This window comes from Aulonocara stuartgranti (genome assembly GCF_965226115.1).
Source record: "Aulonocara stuartgranti genome assembly, chromosome: 15".
Classification (NCBI taxonomy): Eukaryota; Metazoa; Chordata; class Actinopteri; order Cichliformes; family Cichlidae; genus Aulonocara; species Aulonocara stuartgranti.
This window is the reverse complement of record NC_138951.1, coordinates 17,614,531-17,636,598: the sequence shown is the minus strand read 5'-3', so window position 1 is coordinate 17,636,598 and position 22,068 is coordinate 17,614,531. Positions and strand designations below refer to the sequence as shown.

The 22,068-nt window shown below is 39.1% G+C and overlaps 1 protein-coding gene across 2 annotated transcripts; it reads left to right on the top strand.

The window, feature by feature from the left end:
- Nucleotides 1-1,431: 1,431 nt before the first annotated feature.
- scara3 (scavenger receptor class A, member 3) lies at nt 1,432-21,161 on the top strand. 2 transcript variants are annotated; one of them, XM_082506321.1, is made up of 12 exons: nt 1,432-1,978; nt 11,337-11,372; nt 12,167-12,211; nt 13,276-13,395; nt 15,649-15,729; nt 16,163-16,281; nt 16,374-16,618; nt 17,081-17,300; nt 17,584-17,672; nt 17,894-18,086; nt 18,445-18,622; nt 18,721-21,161. In XM_082506321.1, the coding sequence occupies exons 1-12, from the start codon at nt 1,972-1,974 to the stop codon at nt 19,212-19,214; spliced, it is 1,827 nt and encodes a 608-aa protein (XP_082362447.1). In that variant the 5' UTR covers nt 1,432-1,971; the 3' UTR covers nt 19,215-21,161. The 2 variants fall into 2 exon arrangements, with proteins under 2 accessions (XP_082362447.1, XP_082362448.1); XM_082506322.1 differs by lacking the exon at nt 1,432-1,978 and adding an exon at nt 9,065-9,072 and having other exon boundaries at nt 11,336-11,372.
- The last annotated feature ends 907 nt before the right edge of the window (nt 21,162-22,068 follow it).

Here is a 22,068-nt window from a genome sequence, read left to right as displayed (position 1 = left end):
AGGAGCTATGAGTGTGAATGGCTTTCTGTCTCTCTCTATTAGCCTTGTGATGTACTGGTGACCTTTCCAGAGTGCAGCCTGTCGCTTAGCCCCAGGCTTCATTAGGCTCCAGGTGTCCAGTGGGTCTAAATGTTTACATCTGGAGACTGTGAAGGTCATCAGAGTACAGTGAACTCATTATCATGTTCAAGAAACTAGTTTGAGATGGTTTGAGCTTTGCGATCAGAAAATGACTACACTGTGGTCATAAAGGGGAGTCCATATCTCCCACACCATTGCACAACCAGCAAATGCCTAAACCCAGGCTTGATGGAGCCATGCTTTCATATCATTTTTAGCAAATTCTGACCCTGCGATCTGAACATCACAGCGGAAATCAAGACTCATCAGACCAGGCAATGTTTTTACAATCTTCTATAGTCCAGTTAGAGAGCTTGTGGTAATCGTTGTCTCAGTTTCCTGTTGAGTTACTGTTGCTTTCCTTTTAACTTGAAGCAGTTTGCCTGTTCCCCTCTGATCTCTGGCATCAACAACAAGATATTTTTACCCAGAGAACTGCTGCTCACTGGATGTTTTTTCTCTCACATGGTTCTCGGCAAACCCTAGAGATGGTTGTGAGAGAAAATGTCAGTAAGCAGCAGTCTCTGAAATACATCTGACACCAATAACCAAGAGCCACTTAAATCACCTTTCTAATGAAGCCAAATGAAGTGGTTCGTGAGTGTATACTTTATCAGTAATAATATCAGCAAGTACACCATAAACAGTTAATAGACCTTCTGTTCTGAACTGCAGCTCAGACTAATTATGTGATGAGACTTTTTCATTTCCTGCCTTTCAAAACTAATACAGTTATCTATTTATTTAACAGTAAACAGCTATATTAAACTGCACAGTGAGTGCAGGAGAGGGAAGACAGAGCGAAAATTGTAAGTCTGACAGACGGCCACTGGAGCTGCCTCGTCAGCTGACTGGCCGGATGTGTGTGTGTGTGTGTGTGTGTGTGTGTTGGTGCAAAATTTACACCTGCTGTTAGTCTAACTCGCTGGTAGTCAAGGTTAAGGGGAGCAAACTGAGAGGCCTGCAAACTGGTGCCAGGTCTGGATTATGGCCTCGACATGTGTGTTGTAGTGTGTGCACTGGTGTGTTTTCAAAGAAACTATTTTCCTGTCTCACAGGCCAAGGCCACAGATATTCAAGGTGCTCACTCCACAGTGTTCTGACATTTGTTAGCAATTAGCCTCGGCCACAAAACTGACATTCAACAAAACACACGGACCCTCCCTGCCTCTCTCTCCCCCTCCCTTTGCCTTTGCATTCTGTCCTTTTCCCTGTCCCGCCCTCGTTTTTTACTTTCTTTGTTTCCCTCCCATCTCTCTCTCTCTCTCTCTCTCTCTCTCTCTCTCTCTCTCTCTCTCTCTCTCTCTGCCTCCCTGCCTTCTTGCTTATATCTCTCTTACCAATCTTGTGCTTTCTCTTCATCCTGCCATGCTCCAGTTGTCCCTCCCTCTATAAAGCTACACATGGTTTCTGTCTAAGGAGGTTTAGCTTTATCAGGCTCTGGATGGGGAAGGGATGATGCCAGAGAGCTGCAGACAAATGTGCAAAAGTTAGATGAGCTTTGATCACCTACCTTCAGCATCGACAATTTTTTCAGAATATTTCCAATAATCCAGATATTGCATAGTTATTTTTTTTCTAAATTTTAACAAAGATTGTTTTATTCTTCACTACACTGGATGTGAATGAACATCTTTTGTGCATGATTTGCTTCTTTTTTTCAAATTTGGAGGTGCTTTTTTTTTCTCACTTTCTCTGGAAATTTGGTCACCACTGGAACGATGCGCATGAATGACCCATTGGTACACTGCTGACTACTTCTGCTTTTCCTTTGCACTTGATTTTGAGAAGAAAAAAAAATAGACCGCAACAAGTTGGCAATACTGCAGACGATATCTGGAGCCAGAAATCATGAAAGGTAAAGAGACTTCACCTACAACATTACATCTTAGCATCTAGAAATGCAACTTTGCCCTGTTTCACCAACTTTTGAACATGCAAAAGATCCATCTGATGAAAACGTAGGTGAATTTCCCAGTGTGGAAAACACTTAGAAATGTAGTGAGAAACATTATGTCTCATGGTGAGATGCAGACAGGCACCTGCGCAGGGCACTAGCAATCACATATGCTTCTCATCATCTCTGAAACCTGGCAGTGCAGATCCTGAGAAAGTGCACGTGTGTTGTTGTTGGATGTGACACTTTGATGAGTCATCTTTAAATCTCTGTAATGCGTACATGCGTGCACCACAGCCTGGTCTCATAAAACTTTAGATACTCTCTAGCCATGCCAATCTACCGCAGATTGAATTAATATTCCGCTTAAGATAGGGCGGGTGAAAATATACGAGTTGAATTTGAGTATTTTTACAACAGTCTATGCAAGGAAAACTGCCAACAGCTGTGAAGAAAGCAGAAGTACTTAGATAGTTTCCAGAGATACAGTATGCACAGCAGTCACGTGGGGGAGTGGATACAGAGGGAATGACTGAGCAGGAGTGAGAGGGAGAAGCCAAACAGAACTAACAGCTTGAAAATATGTGGAGATGTCCTCACATATTCATTATCATAACTGATAATTATTTTTTTTTACTTTGAATGATCTCTTTTAACTTTCAAGTTTTATGTTTACCATATAAGAAGAGTATATTTACTGGAAATATCAATCTCTACCTCTAACTGGTACATCGAGCTTAAATGGGGGAGAAGCTGCACATGAACCACAAGGCGACACAGCAAATTAACTCCAAGAACAGTACTCTTCTCAGCCACACAATGCAGGAGGTCTGTTAGTGGTTTCAGTCCAGCCCAGCCAGAACAAAACATGCTGCCTCATACATTCCTCCCAGAATGGAGAGGAGAGGGAGAGTCCAAAAACAAGGAGGTGCAGGGAAAGGAAAAGCAGGCAGACAGGTGTATGGCTGGCAAAGGAAAAGGAAAGAGTGAGCAAAGTGGAGGCCTGAGTGCAATTTTTGCTGTGGAAGCTTTATATAAATTTACAGTCAACGCATCATGAATTTGAAGTGAAAGGAGAACAAGGACACTGAGTATCTGGAAGCTGTGTTGGCTTCTTGTCACTGTATTCAGAGTGCGTTTCCTCATTTGTTTTTACTAGCTTGGATTCATAATCTAAATGTTTCTCCTGGGCATTTTCATGTTTCCACACTAGAGCTGGCAGCACAAAATGTTGACTGTGATGTTGAATCTGCAACTTGATCTTTAATTAAGACCTTAGCAACATTATAAGTTCCAGCTATAACAGTGGCTGTTTGTTTATTTTTCTTCCCTCTTCTCACCACTTTTATGTGCAAACAGAGCTTAATTCTTTCACTGCATCACAGTTCGGATACTTACATTACCGGACTTCGATGAACCATGTGGACTACATACTAAGTTGTTTATGAAAAACCTTTGACAGGGTCATAGCAACTTGTTGAGCCCCTGACTGCACAAAATACTAGATTCTTCTAGTTGTAGTTGACAGTTTAACTCACACAAACACAAACAATGCCAAAACTAAGGTAACGGCAGTGCCCAAATAGAATTTGATACTGAATTTGTCAGACAGACAGCAAAGCCTCCTGCTACTGACTGAAATGTTGCTCTCTTTCCATGCCACACCCAAAACAAAACCAAAAACTCTTGTTTACCGTTTTAGTGTAATTAATTAATAATAGCATTAATTACCTTTATTTCTACATCTCTCAGTATCTCTCACAATCAGAGTTACATGCTGCTTCCTAGAATTGACAAAAAATAGCATTAAAACATTCCAAAATCCATGAAATGAGCTAAAATAAGAACACAAAAGAACAAATTTAAGATGACATCATTTAAAAAAACCAAATACAAATAGATAGATATAGATTTTTTTAGGTTGTTTAATATTAGCTGAAAAAGTTTGTTCCACAGCATTGGGCTTAAAACTGTGAAAACATGGTCCCCCTTTGTTTTAAGCCTGGGCGGTCGAACCTGTAACAGTAACTACAGTAACAGTAGCTCAGTGCAGTTCAGGTGGTAGCGTCACCTACTAACTGGAAGGTCAGGGGTTCAATCCCAGTCTGCGCGAGTGGGTGTGAATTGGTGAATGAGGCAAGTTGTGGAAAAGTGCTGTATAATAACTGGTCTATTTACCATCTTTTGGGTATGTGGCAGTACATGGTGTTAGACATTTTGAGATGGATAAAATGGAGCCATACCATTAACAGATTTAAAAGTAATCAGAAAATCTTAAATTGTTTCTGTAGGGAATGGGAGGCCAGTGTCTTATACACTATAAATGGGAAACTGCTGGATCATTTAGGCATGTATACAGTGAGTTTCAATGGCAATGGTAGATGAAGATAAAAACATAAAATCCTGTGTGCGTTAACAGCAGCTTAATTGACAATGTCAGTAAAAACAGCAAAATATAATAAAGCAAAAACACGACTAGTAAGTGTAGACCTTTATGAACAACAATGTTTTGAGTCTGTTTTTAAATGTTTGCACAGATGCACAGACATATCTGATCTCAACTCAGTGATCACAGTGGTCGAATCTGGAGGAGATGAGGGTGTGAATAAGCTGTCATATTACATGGACCAACTAGTCTGACCTCAGCCATGTTTCTAATCTGTGCAAACAAGACTGGATAAACACACTAGTTGAAACTAAGATGACGATGAAAAAAACACCCAGGTTCAAGCAGGTTAATTTGAATGGATTCTTAGTTATCCAAGGCAAGTAATGTAGCTAATTTAGCTTATTCTGTTAGCTTTGCAGGTAAGTTTTTGGACTCTGAGGTATACTGGATTAATTTTTATGAGTTTTAGTTGAAATCCTTACAGAGATGTTATTATTTAATAGGATTTTGATCCATTACTGTTTTGTTTCTTATGCTGCTGTTGTTTTTAGTCGAGCCAAACAAAGGCATTCAAGTTTTTGTAGTACTAGTTTCTGTGGTGCGGCCTATTTTGATTTGGTACAGTTGAGCAAACACTGGTGTTAATTAGACTCCAGAACAAAAAGAATAAAAAATGAAAAATGATGTCCAAGCTGTCAACTGTACACTTTGGCTAGAAAACCTTTGGAGTGAAAAGATGAAGAAATGATTATAAAATATGAGGGTGAGTAAATACAGAAAGGCTTAGTTGTTGAAGATTGTACATTTCCTTTGGCCTTGCAGTCTTACTGTATAAAACTAACCAGGCCTTTCTTGCTTCTTTTTTTTACTTTCTCAGCCTGGTTTTCCAAAGCAGTTTAATCTAGAAAAAACATCATCCATTTACTGGATGTTAACTGCAAAGATCTTGTGTTTTACTGCCTAACCACAATAAAAGAGTGCTCTATTGAAATGGCCTTTCTATACATTCTGGTTCACAGTTTGCAGCGACACATACCGACCATTTATATTCTTTTGCAGAAACCACGCATTCCAGTCACAGGGCACCTAAATGGCTGAGATGTCAACAAAGCTTTAGAAAGGGACTCGTTTTACTTTATGAGTTGTGGTCAAGACCTCCACTCTGATCTGGAGGAGGCCCCATCTCCTAACTCTGGTTCCACTTAAGGCTTGGATTTGCAGGAGGAGGAGATTTTACTGGTCAAAACAGCAGAATGAACCAATGAAGGATGGGAACATGAAAAACTATTATGATGTGGAGTAGGCATCTCTATTTGAACAGAAAATTGGATAATGCAGTGAGTGATGTGGGGAGGTCAGAGGGCATACAGAGCCTGTTATTTACAGAGGATAACATTTTGCACAATGCCTGTAGCGAAAGTAAAGTCCAAAGGGAGAAAAAGGGTGGGTATGGGGTTTGGAAAGTCCAGAGCCCCCTGAGATAAAACCTCAGCAAAGGAACCACAAACTGAAGTGGTGCTGCTTTCACGAACACTAAAAGTCAGAGAGTAAAAGATCAGAACGACATCCTGAGATCTGACTGTTAGACTTCACAAAGTTTCTATATATATTTTAACCTTTCTTCTGCACACTTTTCCCTTAGAAGTATATCAGGGACACAGGAAAGGCTGTTCAAAACTGCTAGTGTTGATATTTGTACATCATCTACACACGAGGGCTTTGACAGCAACAGGAGTTACCTGTGGATGCTTGTCTGCATGACTCAGTAGTTTTTGTCTGTGGCTTTCATGGTAAAGCTACAGCATAAAGCAATGCCCTCAAACCAGTCCACCAAGAGGTGGCTTTGGTGTGGAAGTGTAGCTGATCTCTGCTCCATCCAACACCTGTGGGATAAATGGGAATGTAGACTGCGAGACCACTTTGTGTGAACGGGACCAAGAAAAACTTTGCAAGAAGAATGGAGGCTGTTGTAGCAGCAGATGGTTTTTGGCATTTCTGGCTGTGTTTTATAATCTTTATTCCTATTAGTGTTCACACTGAGGACATGAACTATTCATCGCGCACAGAAATACCGAATGTCTCAAATGTCTCACAAAGAATGTCCAAAATATAAATATATTTTGATTGTTTTGTACTTTTATTCTTATTTTTAATCTTGTTGGACACGAAATGTATCTATTTCTATTTCTAGTCCTTGGTTTATGATTGTTTTCTGATTATGATGCATCTTTATGTTGCATATTCTGTCCTTCACATGTTTCCTCTAAAAAAGCAAAGAGTTCAGTGATGTTTGTTTACCTAAACTGTGTAAATCTGTTGTATATAATAAGGTTCACACATTTTTAAACACTTTTTTTAGCTGTTTAACAAAATATACTAACGTCATATAATGAGTATGGGCTTTGCTTTAATTTGAAAGATTGTAAACAAATATTGTATTAACCACCATGCCTTCACAGCCATGGCTCAAAAGACTTATTTTAAATCCTTTGTGAATGAGGTCTTTGAAGTTTGGAATCAGGGGACCACCAAAGAATGGAATTTCTACTATGATGTTTTTCCAGGCCTCTAGTTCTTCTCTCCTAACTCTAACTCCTCATTTTCCATTTCTTTGTTTGTCTTTCTACCTTCAGCTTTCTCTTTTAAGTGAAATCCATTCTTGATCGATTTGAGATCAGTTGATTAACTCCACCGTCGCTGCATATTTCACCTCTTATCTTTCAAAAATTCCTGGCTTGCTTTTGCTGTATTTGTTGGGTCATTACCAATCTGTGCTGTGGAGCACCATCCAGCTGCAGCCAGCTGAATCTTCCTGATCCTTATCTTAGTTTAATCTGTCTAATGAGCGAATGTTCTGAACTATTTTCTATAGTGAAGTATTGTATTACACACTTTTTTTAAAAAATAGAAAATTGACATGGCTTCCTCCTGGATAAGGCTCGACCACCTTGCTTGACCATGGAAAGCATCCTATGATCATCCACGACCTTGGTCCTCTGTGGACCTCAAACTTTTTATGCAAATAGCCACATTCATCAAATAACTGTGACCTGAATATGTTTTATACGCAAATTGTGCTTTCACATGTCCAAAAATATATACACCTAACTGCATGTACATTAACAATGCTGAAAACTGACTACTCTATATCCATGTAAGGTCTGTAACTCTGTTACATAGGTCACAAGCACAGTTACCATATAATCAGGGCCAGCTGCTTTCAAGATAACTTACCTGCCAGGGGGGAAATGCCCAGTTATGTGAAGTATAAATGCACTGGGATCTGAAAGCAATGAGATTTTTATGGGTGTAAAAGTAATCTGCATGTGACCACATCCTCAGGGAGAAAGGTCTAGCCAGAGATCTAACCCCTGACTGCTGCTGAGTATGCCTGGGATGTACTGGAATGAACTGGAGGATGGGGTACCTATGTACAGGTGTCCATTACCACAGCTGTTTAGCAGCATGGATTACCTACATAATACCCTTCAGAAGGTTTTATTGTTTTGGTTGGTTTATTAGATAGAAATCTGTTTTTATTTTCTTCACTTTTATCTTATTACACCTCGCAGCAGTTATCCTAAACCCTGAAGGTGTTATTCTCCCTTAATGATGAAATTTGAACCAGCTGAATCAATGTTGCAAGGGTGCTTTTGAATAATCTGACCTTATCAGTGACAGGAAAACAAAGGGTTGGGTTTTATGTGAGCTGTTTATGCAGATGCTCTGTGTTTGTTTAATTTGGAGGGAAATGCTTTCAGACCATAGGTGGTAGGTTTGTGAAGCACCGCAAATTAATAAGACTGCCTTTCCACTGAACCAAAACATCCTTTTAATATGGCAGGGTTGTGTTGTGCTGCTGTCAGCTCAGCTCAGTTCTGGTCTGTGTGTGTGTTGGACACGACAGCTTCCCCACTAATGAGACAGACATAAGAGGGGTTTTTTTCCACTGAGAGAAGCGAAAACACGACTAAAAAAAGGCGCAAGTCAAAGGAAGCAAAGGAGAGTCATACATGTAGGGTTGTTCGATATTTCTTGTTGAATACAGTTTTAGAATTTGAATTTCAACTTCCAGTAACAGACAGTGTGCTGGCATTCAGACATATTTATACCACAAAAGTCCAAAAGAATTCCAGGAATTCAGTTTTCCACCAAGTATGTGCTTTAGTCAGGGTGGGAAGGTCTCTGAACAGGATTTATACCTCTTTTAGACAGACATGAGGGCTCTTCACTAAAACCCCCATTTAAATGTATTACTACTTTTAATTTCACTGTTACAACATGAAGCCAGTTGCAAGATTTTTGAGCAATCCGTAATTTCGTTATGGTTTGTCAGGAAAATGGGAGATAGAATTGCACAAACTCTGTTTTTACCTTATGTTGTAAAGTTCTGAACACAAAGTTCTGAAAATTGCTTGCTGTTTGCAGGGTTAAATTTAGTGTTTTGGCCAACTTAGGTCAGCAGAAGAGACTTCAGAGTCCCAGTTTAACTAGTAGTGGAAATTACAAATTCAACAAATGAGTCATGGCTGAAAGATATGGAGGGGACAAGCTGTTAGGCAACAGTGCTAACCACCGTGTTACTATGTAATGATTTATTTAATGATGTTTTTATTTAACCCATTCTGGCACTTGTGGCCCTCCATACAGCACAGAAATCATGAAATAATTAATTAATTAAAATGGGAAATAATTAACTGAAATAGGGACATCAATAAATGCATCATTAATTAATTAAAATTACCGATAAATAATTAAATGATTTGAATGACACAAATTTAATTTAATTTAACTGATGACATGTTCAATCAATTATTTATAGTTAATTCACTTTGGCACTTGTGGCCCTCAATACGGGTTTGGTTTTAACTTATAAAGAGCGTTAGAGAAAAAAAAAATACCAGTAAGTGCCAAGTGTTGCAGGTATTTAGTTAAACAAGCACAGGCTGCAGATCACATCGAACACTTCAGTAACAGCTACACATTTGTGAAAGCTAATGAAAAAGATTTTCTGCTGATCAGAGTAGCTGGCCACCAGGTGCAGATTATTATAAAAAGTCTTTCTTGCCACTGTAAGCATGGCCTCAGTCCATATTAACCTGAAGTTCTTTCTCTCACTCTTTCCCCTTTCTACTCCCTCCCCTTTTCTCTGCCTCCACCCATCCTTATGTCAGCCTCAGTGTTTTGTGACTTGTCCACCCAGACCTGACCTCAGCCATTTCAGCACTGACTCACATAAACATTTACCTCATTGCTGCTTTTGCAAGTGTATACTTTCTTCTATCAAAACTTCACTAACATTGTTCTCCAAATAGATCCCATGGTTTAATTTCATTTGACCTAACCTAAAATATATTTTCCCTAATTTCATCCAAGCCTTGAATCCCTGTTTGTTTTCTCATTTGTGCCATGTGGAACCAGAACCCAGTCATCTAAGGGCAACTGTGTGTGTCTGCATTACACAGACATTTCTTTCTTTTTTTTTTCAACAAAAGTTGTACTAAAACCGTTTCTCTAGTTTAAAAAAAATTAATGTCTTACAGTCCACCATTAGTTTAATTCTCCTGCTGTTTTTTGTCCTATTTTTTCTCACTAGCGGAGGCCAGACCTCGCCTGATGTTGAGATGATCTTGTGGCTAACTGCAGAGACTGATCCATAGCAGAAATTCCCCAACATGTTTTTGCAACACAGAAACATTTAAGGCAGTTTTCACTTATATAACAATGCACAAAAGAGACCAAAGTTATGTTGCACAGTGGAAATCTCAGACCAAACAACTCTTACACCTGCTCATTAGCATGTGGCAAACCTTTCACTAAATGCTGCAACCTCTGACTCTTTTTTCCCACAGCTGTATTGTGCAAAGGAGTAGTTCCTTAAAAACACTGTTTTTTTATAGCTCTAAACATTCATTACATAGTCTAAATAAATGTCCATATCTTTGTCAAAATGTCACAAAAGAAATACTAGACATGCTACGTTGCTGCTGAAGGAAACATTCAGGGACTAATAAGTCACCAACAAAACAGTCAAAGTAATCATTTAATGTCACATTCCAAAAACAATCCATAGAGATGTTTTTCACTCTAAGGATTCCACACGAAGACGGTTAGGATGGAGGTGCGACAAACACAGCTATCATTCAAACAGGAGACTCTCGCTGCAGATGGCTGCTCCTCCCTGAGCCTGGTTCTGCCGGAGGTTTCTTCCTGTTAAAAGGGAGTTTTTGCTTCCCACTGTCGCTAAAGTGCTTGCTCATAGGGGATAATATGATTCTTGGGTGTTTCTCTGTATGTATTATTGTAGGGTCTACCTTACAATACAAATCACCTTGAGATGACTGTTGTTGTGATTTCCAGCTCCTCTTCTTCAGAAACAGTTTCCCCTGTGGTCAGCATGAGTGATTGCTAAACTTCCAGCTCCACACCCACAGTGTCCCAGGTGCAGTTGTATGCTGCACATTTAATAACGTGCAATAAAGCCCCAGCACTTACTTACAGCTATGAAAACATGAAGTCAAATGCATCTGGGGATTTTTAAGTAATCTAGCTTCATTTGGTTTGTTAGGCACTCTGTGGTCATATCAAGTCATGCTTACTCCAGCCTTTTCCATGACTGTGTGTGATAACAAATTTCTCAGACTCACAAACAAACACATTTTCTCATGCTTTGCACCACCGTGGGACTGGTTTGTCCTGAGTGAGCAACAATTCAGAGAAAACATCTAAAAAGAACAAAAACATGCATTTTCTGGGACAGCAGCTTCATGCTGTGTGCACTCGGTACAATGCACACTTCAAGGGAAACAGGGAGGCAGCTGGTTTGTGTGATTTATGAGAGGAGTAATAAAACCTCTTTGTGGCTCCAGAGGAGCTGAATTTCACTCAGCTTCATTTTTTAAACGTCTGCTTTTTGTGTCTCTTTGACAGACAACTATGGTGGATATGAGAACCAGCTTTTCAAAGGTAATGATCAAGCTCTTTTGTTGTCCTTGGTGAAGAGCCATGGATGTGAACCAGTTCATTATGCACGACTGTCAATTTGCCCTCACTTGTATTCACATTCTGTAGACACAAATTTAACATTGAACAGATGCAGGTTTAATTTTCTCCTGAGAAATCAAGCTAACTGGTCTCAGAGAAAAGCAAATAAGCCATGTGCTGTATTCATGTTACTTCTTTCTGACTTGTAAAAGCAGTGATACTGACATCCAGATCATAACTACAAGTAGGATTTTTTTAAAGCTCCTGGTAAGAAGCCTCGGAGAAACCTCATTTTTATTGGACAGCATGTATACAAGCTGTCAGAACCCAGTCAGTTAATTTAAGGGTCCCTTGGAATACTGTTTTACCTGCTGGGTTTCTCCACAAATCATGTTGGATATCTTTGGACTAAAAATGGTCTTTCTGCCTATACTGGAGGTTATGTGGCTCTGTTGACATAAACCACATTCACACTGACTGCAAATAGTGGCCTCGAGTAAACTTCTCGGCTGATGTAATTACATCCATAGCCTGTGAGATTTATCATAAGAAACCTATGATTACAGCTCTGTTTAATAACAAGTGTGTGGAAACTAGCCTGTTTAATGGATCAACATTGACTATTCAGATATGAAAACTTTCAACCCTTATGTGCTTCTTTTTAAGCCTTTCTATGACATGGAATGAAGATTTAAAGAATTGAAAATGACATAATGATGAATAAAACTTGTTTTATCTTTTCAACTTCTTTTGTTTGCATTTTCTTTGTTCTTCAGAGGAGGACTTCACTGGAGAGGAGGAGGAAATGCCTTCATTTAGAGGTAAGGGCCACATGAACAAATCTAACAATGAAAAACAGCATCATCTTAGGATGGGCTTTTTTTTTCTTCCCCCAGCAGTGACATATTGTGTACAAATTGTAGGTTTGGTGAGTTTGTTATGTTAAAAAGCTCCAGTCCAGTAATACAGTTTTAAAGTTTGCCTAACGTCAGTCCAATCAATCCATTATTTGTAATTGAAATCGTACCAGTTAAGTTACAATTAACTGAAGCATTTTAGCAAAAATGTTATTCGTAGAGAATAAAATACCAGATGTGAACAATTTTCAAGTTTTATATCAGTTTTAGCTTTGGGACATTATTATTCACTATATACTGACTAAATAGATCAGTTGCATCAGTCGAGTCAATAAATGGCAGAATATTGACAAAAAACCCTCTAAAGTAGCACATTCAGAGATTAAGTGAACATCGTTAGACGATAGAGGCTGAAGAGCACATTTGTTTCTCAGGAGTTGATTGAAAAAAAGAACAAAAAATAATGGAGTTACATTTTCCATGCATATATGAATACAAACACAAATGGAATAGTTGTGTGTCTCTCATATTAACTCTAAGATGATACTGAATAAGTCAGTTTGGTGTTATTCCTGTTGCCCCCAAGCAGGAGAAAATAAATAAAATGAAAAGATTTAAATGTTAAAATCATGTGCTGATGAGCCAAAACATCACGACAGTCCCTGCAGCCGAATCTGATCTGTCCCACTAAGAACTTTGGAGATGATATCTTGGACCAGGGTATTAGCTGTAGATATTTTAAATACTATACATATCAGTTCAACATGTACCTCCAGTATCTGCCAACTAAAGGCTCCGACAAGCCTTACCGTTTTGGAGATGCTTCAGTCTCTGCCTTAGGAACGTGGTTTCTATGTTTTAGCTACTATTGTTTTTGTTTTGTTTAACTAAAGAATCTGGATACTTCTTTTATGAGCGCTTCATTTTACAGTAGCTACAACTAAACGATCAGATCAGAAAATCAATTTTGTTTTTCGTTTGCTAATTTACTCACTTTGTTGACTTTGTTCGTGTGATTTGATCTCCAGGTCGTAGTCGAGGTGGCTGTGTGCGGTGCCAGCAGAGCCATTCTCTTCAACTGGCTGTCAAAATCCTCTATGGATTTGTTGCCTTCCTAATCATAACTGTTGCAGTGCTGGCTTCACTTGGTGAGCTCAACTTGACTTTTGATTTGCTCTAAATGAAAACACAGAGGTCTTCCTCATGCAGAGATTGGTTGGACGCATTCAGCTCTGTGCATTAAAATGAGTGAAAAGCACATCAAATTTCTCTACATACATTTTAGTTGCCTGAATAGTGCACTCCCCAAACTCCCATAGATCAAGTGAATGTGTTCCAGGATTCTGTTGCCCATGTTTTACCTGACAGTTACTCAGCAGCAGCAGGTGCTTTTTACATCAGCATCACTTTTTATTGGGCTTGAAAGCCGTAAATCTTTATGGTTTACAATTGTTCAGGGACATCAGAGGACAGAGTCAGGCAAGAACTGATTCAAAATCCCTCAGCACACAGAAGGCTGCATTCAGATACACATCCTAATAAAGCCCAGTTTTGAATTAGGTGTGCCACAAAATGCGTGTGGGCGTTTTGTGTAATTTTTCATTTGCACGTGTGCTGGAAACCTGGACGGAGTGTGCATGTTCATCATCGGCCATCAGCAAGTGGTTTCAGCAAACATTTGGTTGTTAGGAGAAACCACTTTTTTGACCCCTTTATGCTTAATTTCCTTCTTTTTAGACCATTTCTGCACCTAATAATGTTTTTTTTATTTTGCATGTAAAGAAAAGCACACAAATCAGACACCATTCATTTTCAGTGTAGGATTTAAACCACAGTTAGTTAAGAGTTTTAGCAGAATATCAGATGGAAATATGCCTTTGATTTTTCTTTAGTTTTCTCCCTTTATATTTACAAAAATACTATTTTACTGAAGCAAAACTGTTCCCCCAGAAACTGTTCCAAACTCTAAAAAGAGGAAACCTCAAGTATTTCTCTTGTCTCTAATTCATACAGAGCTACACTGAAAATCAAATGCATATTTTACCATTTGTTTTTTTCTACTATAAAGGACAATTAGCTGACTAATTTGACAGCTGATACTGTTGCAAAAGGTTCTCAAATCGCAAAAAGAATAAAAAATATCACTTTTTCCTTTAAAACCTGATCATCAGCAAGTTTAACCACTTCTATAAGGGCAGTTTTGGAAGTTTACTGCATATCTTAACACAATGTTGCAATTTTCCCAGGACTGAATGTCTAAGCAAATTCACCCAAAGTTTAGAGAAGCAGTATCCTGTGCAATAGCCAGAAAGATTGCAAAAGACCCAAGATCTACATCTCAGACTCTACATCCCTCATTTGGTATGTTACATGTTAAAGTTAATGACAACGCAATTAGAAAAAGACTGAAGACGTATGGCTTGTTTGCAAGAGTTGCCAGGAGTCTTGCTATGAGAAATCCAGTTCTTTTTAAAAAGTGCACCACAGCATGGCTTAGCTTTGCAAAATACATTTGAATAACACACACTGACACTGTGTCAACGTCCAGTACAGCTGTGCAGCACCAAAGTACTAAAACTTTAATACCATTGGAAGAAGTCATGCACTTGGCCGCAAATCCCATCCGTGAATATGCACAAGAAGAGAAACAGTAACCTTTGATATTCAATTCCCTGATGAACATCTGTTTTTTAGCAACAGTTTTTTTTCTGCACAAAATATGGACACAGTTTTACCCCTTTATGGAAAAAATAGTTTGGGGAATGAAATGTGTTTTGTCACACTGAAAGCATTATTTTGAAACATATGCCACCAGATGCACACCCCTGCATACCCATAAAAAAAAGATTTACTCATTCACATTCATACATTTAAAATATATTCTGTTGCTTCAACGAATAGAAGAAGCCACAGGCCATGTTCAACTGCACTGCTAGTATGCGCACATGTGGAAGCATTTATATATGCAAACAAACTACAGAACGGCCTCTAATAATGCCCTGGCTCAAAGCTTAGGATGTTAAAAAGCTAACTGTTGCTAAACTGCTGTTAGTCACTTGGGAAATATGTTGAGGGATTATAACCTGACCAGCTGGATAAACCATCATACATAATTAGTGTTTAGGCCAATGAAAACTTTAGGTGTTTTGTTGTCAGGGCTTAAATGACAACTTCCTGTTTTTACTCCTTTAAATATCTCTTATTTCCTGTTAACACCAAGTTACTGCTGTTAATTATTTCCTCCTTACATGATTAAATCTAATGATTTCATTCCCCATTTACCCCAGAGCACTCGGATCGCTCACTGTTATTGTTCCTTTACTTATATATAAGTTATATATATATAAGTACAACTGTTTAAAAATACTTTGAAATATTTATGTGTAATTCTGTGTACTCAGTGTTCAGGAAGGTGGACAGCCTCTCTGAAGAAGAGTCAGCTTACTACAAAAAGATCACAAAGGTCCAGCAAGGAATAGAGGGTAAAGTAACTTTTTTTAATACTCACTTTGATCCTATAAGAACTATGAGAAAATATCAAGGAATAATTGTTTTTTCACAGATAACAAAGTTTTTGCACATTTGTTGAATTGAACTGTTTTACTTACATTCCTACTAACTTCTGGGATTTTATATATTCCTAAAACAGCTTTAATTGTGTTTCAATTTAAAGCATGACAGGAGTTGGCTGTCTGTGAATATTATCACATGGATCAGCACATTTTAACATATTGGAATTCAGGAAGGTTTACCTTACAAGCTTCAGCTGATCGTTTAAACATTAGTTTTCTTCTTCTATTCACCTGATTACACATTAGGAACTTGGTTGTGTGGTCAGCTGTCAAATACAGTAATTTAGAGCATCCTGCCTCTTTTCCTGTGCCATCTCACGTCCTTTTTAACTTCCCATCCCAGATGTGAGGACCACATCTAACTGTTCAGGCTGCCTGGATGCAACTCTGTACAGTGAGGAGATCAGTAAACTGAAGAAAGAGTTTGAAGACATTCAGAGAATGATACTGGCACAGGAGCAGGTATGGTGGCCTTCAAAAAAAGCTCAAATAATAAAAGGGGACCAGTAGTTTAAAGCCCAAAGAAAATTTACCACCATTTCTTTCTTCTCCAGGTCCTGGACCAAGCCTCCAAGACCCAGTCGACACTAAAGGATACAAGTAACCGGCTGACACGTGACATCCAAAACCACCTTATGTCAATCAAAGTTCTCAATCAGTCACTGGAAAGATACCTGGATCGGGTGGAGGGCTGGAAGGACGTGGTTGAAGAAACTCAGGAGAAGATAAAAACACTGCTGGAGGATTCGTTTGACATCAAAGCTACAGCGCATCAAGTTAATACAACAGTGGCACACAGGTGAATGAAAAGCTGAGAAAGGACAGATGTGACTAGATCATACACTTAATGGAGCATGCTCAGTGTTCAGATTTATGAATGGAGGAAAGCATTTTGCAACACCAGTAACCTTAAACTATACAGCATCCACAGCCTGCCGGATTATTTCAGTTTTTTCTTAACTCTACGTGTATTCACCTTTAAGGGTGATGCTCATTTATAACTCAGTGTTTTTATTCTTGCACTCTACTAGAGTAGCTTTGCGCGATTCAAGGTTCATAATAATCCTGATTTAGGTTATATTGGGCCTTGGTGCAGTTCTCAATATATCCAAAGTTCTTGTTGGTTGCCCTTGATAAACAAATTATTAGAACATCATGTACATGTGTGCATATGTGTCTGAAATAACTCTATCAGGGATATTTGCCCTTATTATCAACACTGCTGCTAACTCCCATCTTCTGTGATCCCTCTACCTGTTAGTACACAGTGGATAGATGCCCTGCAGAGAAAAGCAGATGAGGATACGTATGTCCTCCATAAATTAACCAGTGACTGGCAGAACTACAGCCGGGTTCTGAGTGCTATCAAGTCCAACACCAGCAGCACAATGCAAACCATGCGCTTCCTACAGAACAACATCGTAGCAGATCACCAAAGGATCGCCATATCCACTGAGCTCTACTATGATCTCACTCACCAGGTTAGTGCATTTGTAAGCTTGATTGTTCTTAGATATTCATAAACAGACTGTGTTAAATAAAAAATCATTAATCATTAATAGAAGAGATATGGTTGTTTACATGGCCATAAATCAGTTAGGAGGAACAGTTATCGGGATTTAAATGGATTCTAAGTTAACTTGTCCTTTGGGGAATCAAATGGTCAAGTTGCAGCTGGACAGTCTAATCTCTTGTAAATCAGTAAATCAAGCAATTTGGGGACGTGTGAGGATAGGATCCAGATTGTTTGGGTGTTTTCTGCAGGTGATGAACTTACAGATGCAGCTAGACAACGTGTCGACATTCACGGACGAACATGAGGAGAACATGCATGACCTTCACTACCATTCAAGGTAACATTCAAAACACTCAATGTCCTTACACTGACTTTCTCGTGTTAAGGCTTAATATACTATCAACTTCCTGATTTTTACATTAGTCTGACTTATGTGAAAGTTAAATACTGAAACAAGTGATGTTTACATATCATGAAGTCTATTATATGTGTATATATTTATTTATATACACAGAGAGACATATCATTCCAGCCATCACAAACTTCTGTCCTCTTTAGGTACTATGAGAACCGGACGGGTGAGCGGTTCTCTGCCTTGGATGGTCGCTTGAACTCTATTGAGATGGAAATTGTCTCAATCTCCTCCAGCGTCAATGCTACTGTGAGCCACGTCCAAAGCATGTATAAGTACATCAACACAGAGAGCTCGTCATGCCAGACTCGCCTGGGCAGACACACCGATGAACTGCAGGTTGCAAAAAACACAACAACTATATTGTAGTTTTTGGAGTTATTTCTGGAGACCAAGCGTTTTTCCGAAATGCTGAAACATATTGCAGTTTCCGTCTGGGTCGTACTAGTTGTCCAATACTAACAGCTTTCAGATTTAGAGTCAGCAAGTGAAAATTCTTAAAGTACACACAAAAGACTCCCAGTAGCAAAATGCTTGTTGTAATTTGCATGATCACTTGGGCTAGTGAGTTAGCTTTAAGGTTAGTTAAGCTGATTTTTGATTTGCCACATAAACTTCTAATATTTAGCCCTTCCATTGTTAAATTCCAACTGCTTCTCATTATCTATGCGCCCCCCTCCTCTCTTTTTTTGTGCAGAACTTGAACAACACAGTCTTGCTACTGCTGCACTTAGCTGACACTCTAAGGCAGCAGAACCTGTTGCTGAATGTCCGACTGGACATGGACATCAGGAATTTGTCTATGGTGATGGAGGAGATGAAACTAGTAGATGTTCACCATACACAGCTAATGCAGAACTTCACTATACTTAAAGGTGGATGTTGCTGTGTATAAACAACAAGAATAGCAAAGAATGCTTTGCTTTGATTTGTTTTTTCCTTTTACATTTACAACACCATCTGTTGTCAACAGGCGCTCCTGGACCCCCAGGACCCAAAGGGAACCGTGGTGAAAGTGGCCCAAAAGGACCCATTGGGCTGACTGGCAGCAAAGGTGACCGAGGCCCTACAGGAAATCGTGGACCTGCTGGACCTAAAGGTTCACCTGGTCCCAAAGGAGTACCTGGTGAAAGAGGCCCTAGTGGCAGTAGAGGGGCACAAGGTAGCAAAGGAGATAAGGGGTCCATGGGTCCACCAGGCCCAAAGGGTGAGAGGGGCCAGAAAGGTGATATGGGTCCCCCTGGTAAAGATTGTCTCCCAGGACCTCCAGGGTCTCCAGGGATCGAGGGCCAGGCCGGAATACCTGGCATTAGCGGGCCAATAGGACCCAAAGGAAAACAGGGGCCAGTGGGGCCGCATGGACCACCAGGAGTCTCTGGACCTCCTGGCTTGGCGTGCAGCCATGACCGAATCAACAACCCCACACAAGGGACTGTGGCGCCTGCTGCTGGTTCCAAGAGACAATAGAGAGAAACATGGAGTCCAATGTAATTTGTCTCGTACGAAGAAGTTGAAGGGGTCATGGTCCAATGCCCAATTATCAATTTCTATGAAACTGAGGAGGACAATGAAGAACTTAATGAACAAGTGCATCAAATCAAATTTAACATGGGGGAGTTAAAAAGGGTTTTCCTGATCCTGTGCTGAACTAAAAAGGAAGGCCTAAAACTATGACAGAACTGCTATTACAAACTGAACTGTTGGTGAGAAGTCAAAATGACCAAGCCTATAAGCTGACAGTGTTTGGAAAGACTTTTTGGAAATGGTCTTCACATAACTGATGGGTTCTCTTACAGTGGAAATTATACAACAACAACAAATTAATTTACGGAACAAAATAAAAAACGAAATCTCAAAATCAGTAGGAATATGAAAAAAGAAAAAAAACATCCATTACTAAACATGAAGTCTTGCCTGTTTAATGTAGCAGAAGCAAAGAATGTGTTTGAGGTTGTTGTCAAGCCGCTAAAACCTCTTGGGGCATAATAAATGGAAGGGTTGTTAACCACAGATTTGGACTTAAGTAGTGGGGTTTTCCATCCAGACTAGCCAAAGGTTTACATTGTCATTCACGACTCTATGGAAAAATATCCACTCGTTCTGAGATTATGTACGCATTGCTGACATAACCTTGCCAATGGGGGGCACTGTTATTAAAGTGTCACAATTAAAACCAAAATCAGTTTTCATTGGAGGTTCAGAGCGGGTACTCTGAGAACCTTTTTTCCTTTAGTGGGTTCAAAGGTGATGAATTGTTTTGTTGTGGGTTTATTTTTCATGTGAATGTCTCTTACATGCAGTGATTTTTTTTTTGTGGTAAAGTTGTTAGTTGAAAATAGTAAAAATGAAAGCTAAAACAACTGCTGCTGACATTAGAGATCATAATTGTGATAATTCTTAGTGTAAGATAGGAAGCTTGATATCACTCCTATATCTTACAGCATAGAGCTTAAAGTGGTGATAAATCTAGTTTAGCATAAAGACTGGGGACATAGAGGAAAGCTAGCTCAAGTCTTTCCAAGATACAATATGGAAAAAAACAGATTCAGATGTGCTTTTTGATCTTTGGAGATTAAATTAATGCTATTTTCCACTAGTATCCACTCAGCTTGACTCAACTCTATTCACTATTCTAGTGTCAGTCATTTTGAACACCACCTCAATGTACATGGGGTCGTGATAGCGATGCGGCCGAAAGTCCAGTGACTTGATTTGTATGTGCAACAAGCCCAACACACCAATGGAGGACGCTTAGGTGATGGTTTACCTGCTTCTCTGTCTACGGCTTTTTGTCCTTTCTGTGATGGAGTCACTCTCATGACTTATCAAATCACACCATTGGCCAATCAGTGGCATGCAGTCTGTTGATGTCACATTTTCAGATCGACTTAGCTCATTTGGAACGTTGGCCGAGCAGGTACTTAAAGCACCTAGTACCAGGTACCACCACCTAATGGAAAACCCCGAAAAACCGAGTCAAGTAGAGTTGAGCGGAACTGAGTTGTTACTAGTGCAAAAGAAGCATAAGTGCATCACCTCGTATATGTTGACACTGAGAGAGCTTTATTTTTCTCACATCTAGAAAGAAAGCAAATAAGCTCATTTCACTTTATGCGCTACTAATATTTTAAGACGTATGATGCCTGACAGGTCACAGAATTAAAGAAGTTTATATAAATTTATCAAGTATTAAAAATAAAAACACCAAAATTAGGGATAATTTTTCTTTACACTTTGATGATAGATATATGTTTTTTTAATGGTGTTTGGGTCTTAAGAAACACAAATAATCACTGATATGTCAAAGCGAAAGTTTAACAAAAAGAATATCATAAAATGTCTGTAAATCTGGATGATGTAATGAAATGCGACTGGCTTGCATTGAACTTCAATAAATGCTTATTGTAGAGTTTCTACCGTGTCACTATCCTGTTGAACTTCCAAAGATTATGTAAAGAAGGGAGACTGGTTTCATCCCTGCATCAAAAGACATGTCACAACCCTTCCCCATTAGATTTTTAAGCCCGATTCAATTGTCTGTATATAGCCTGGTATTTTAACATGAGTATGTATTATCTAAAACACAGATAATTTATAAATTTAAAGTCTATAGTGCAATTAGTGCAGTACAAAGCTGTGCACAAATGAGTCAACAACAAAAAATACTTTTGGAATGTTAAATATCACCTATTTTATGCAACCACAAAGCACTGTAAATCAGACTGTTAGATGTGACTACGATCAACAATCTGCACTGATATCTGAGAAAGGCTTGTGCAGCTGTGGACGAAACCAGATGAAAACCTCCCTGCAGAAGACTGTGGCTGCCCTGATCTCCTGCTGAATTATATTTTCACAGCCTTGCCCTCTTTTTCCCTGTGCTGGAACATCACATCCCTTGTGGGATGTTAAAGAAACCTGACCTCCAACAAAAACGTCCTTCAGAAAGCCACCAAAAATCCCTTATTCCTTCAGTCTCTTGAGAAGTTATAAGCATAAAGCGTTTCCTTCCTATAAAGCTGAAGCAAAAGTGTGAATTTCTGTCATTTTTAAATCATTTAGAAATTCTTCACCATAATTCAAACCATTTCTTGTCTTTCTATTTTGTAGTTGGGAAGCCCTAAAACAGACATGTCTAAACTCTTCCCATATGTAGAGCCATAAATCATTAGCAGTGATGCTAAACTGATGGATGGGGAATTTGCAGGGCAGAGTATTAAAGATATCACCACAAACAGCTATTAACAGACATGCAAACAATTGTGCAACTATGCTACATTTTTATTTGTTTTAAATACTTTACATACGCATCCCTCATTGT

Bases quoted from the DNA above. Each gene is read 5' to 3' on its own strand.
- scara3 (XM_082506321.1), top strand. The intron at 11,373-12,166 runs GTAATGATCAAG...TTTGTTCTTCAG, and splicing joins TGAGAACCAGCTTTTCAAAG to AGGAGGACTTCACTGGAGAG. The intron at 16,282-16,373 runs GTATGGTGGCCT...TTTCTTCTCCAG, and splicing joins TGATACTGGCACAGGAGCAG to GTCCTGGACCAAGCCTCCAA.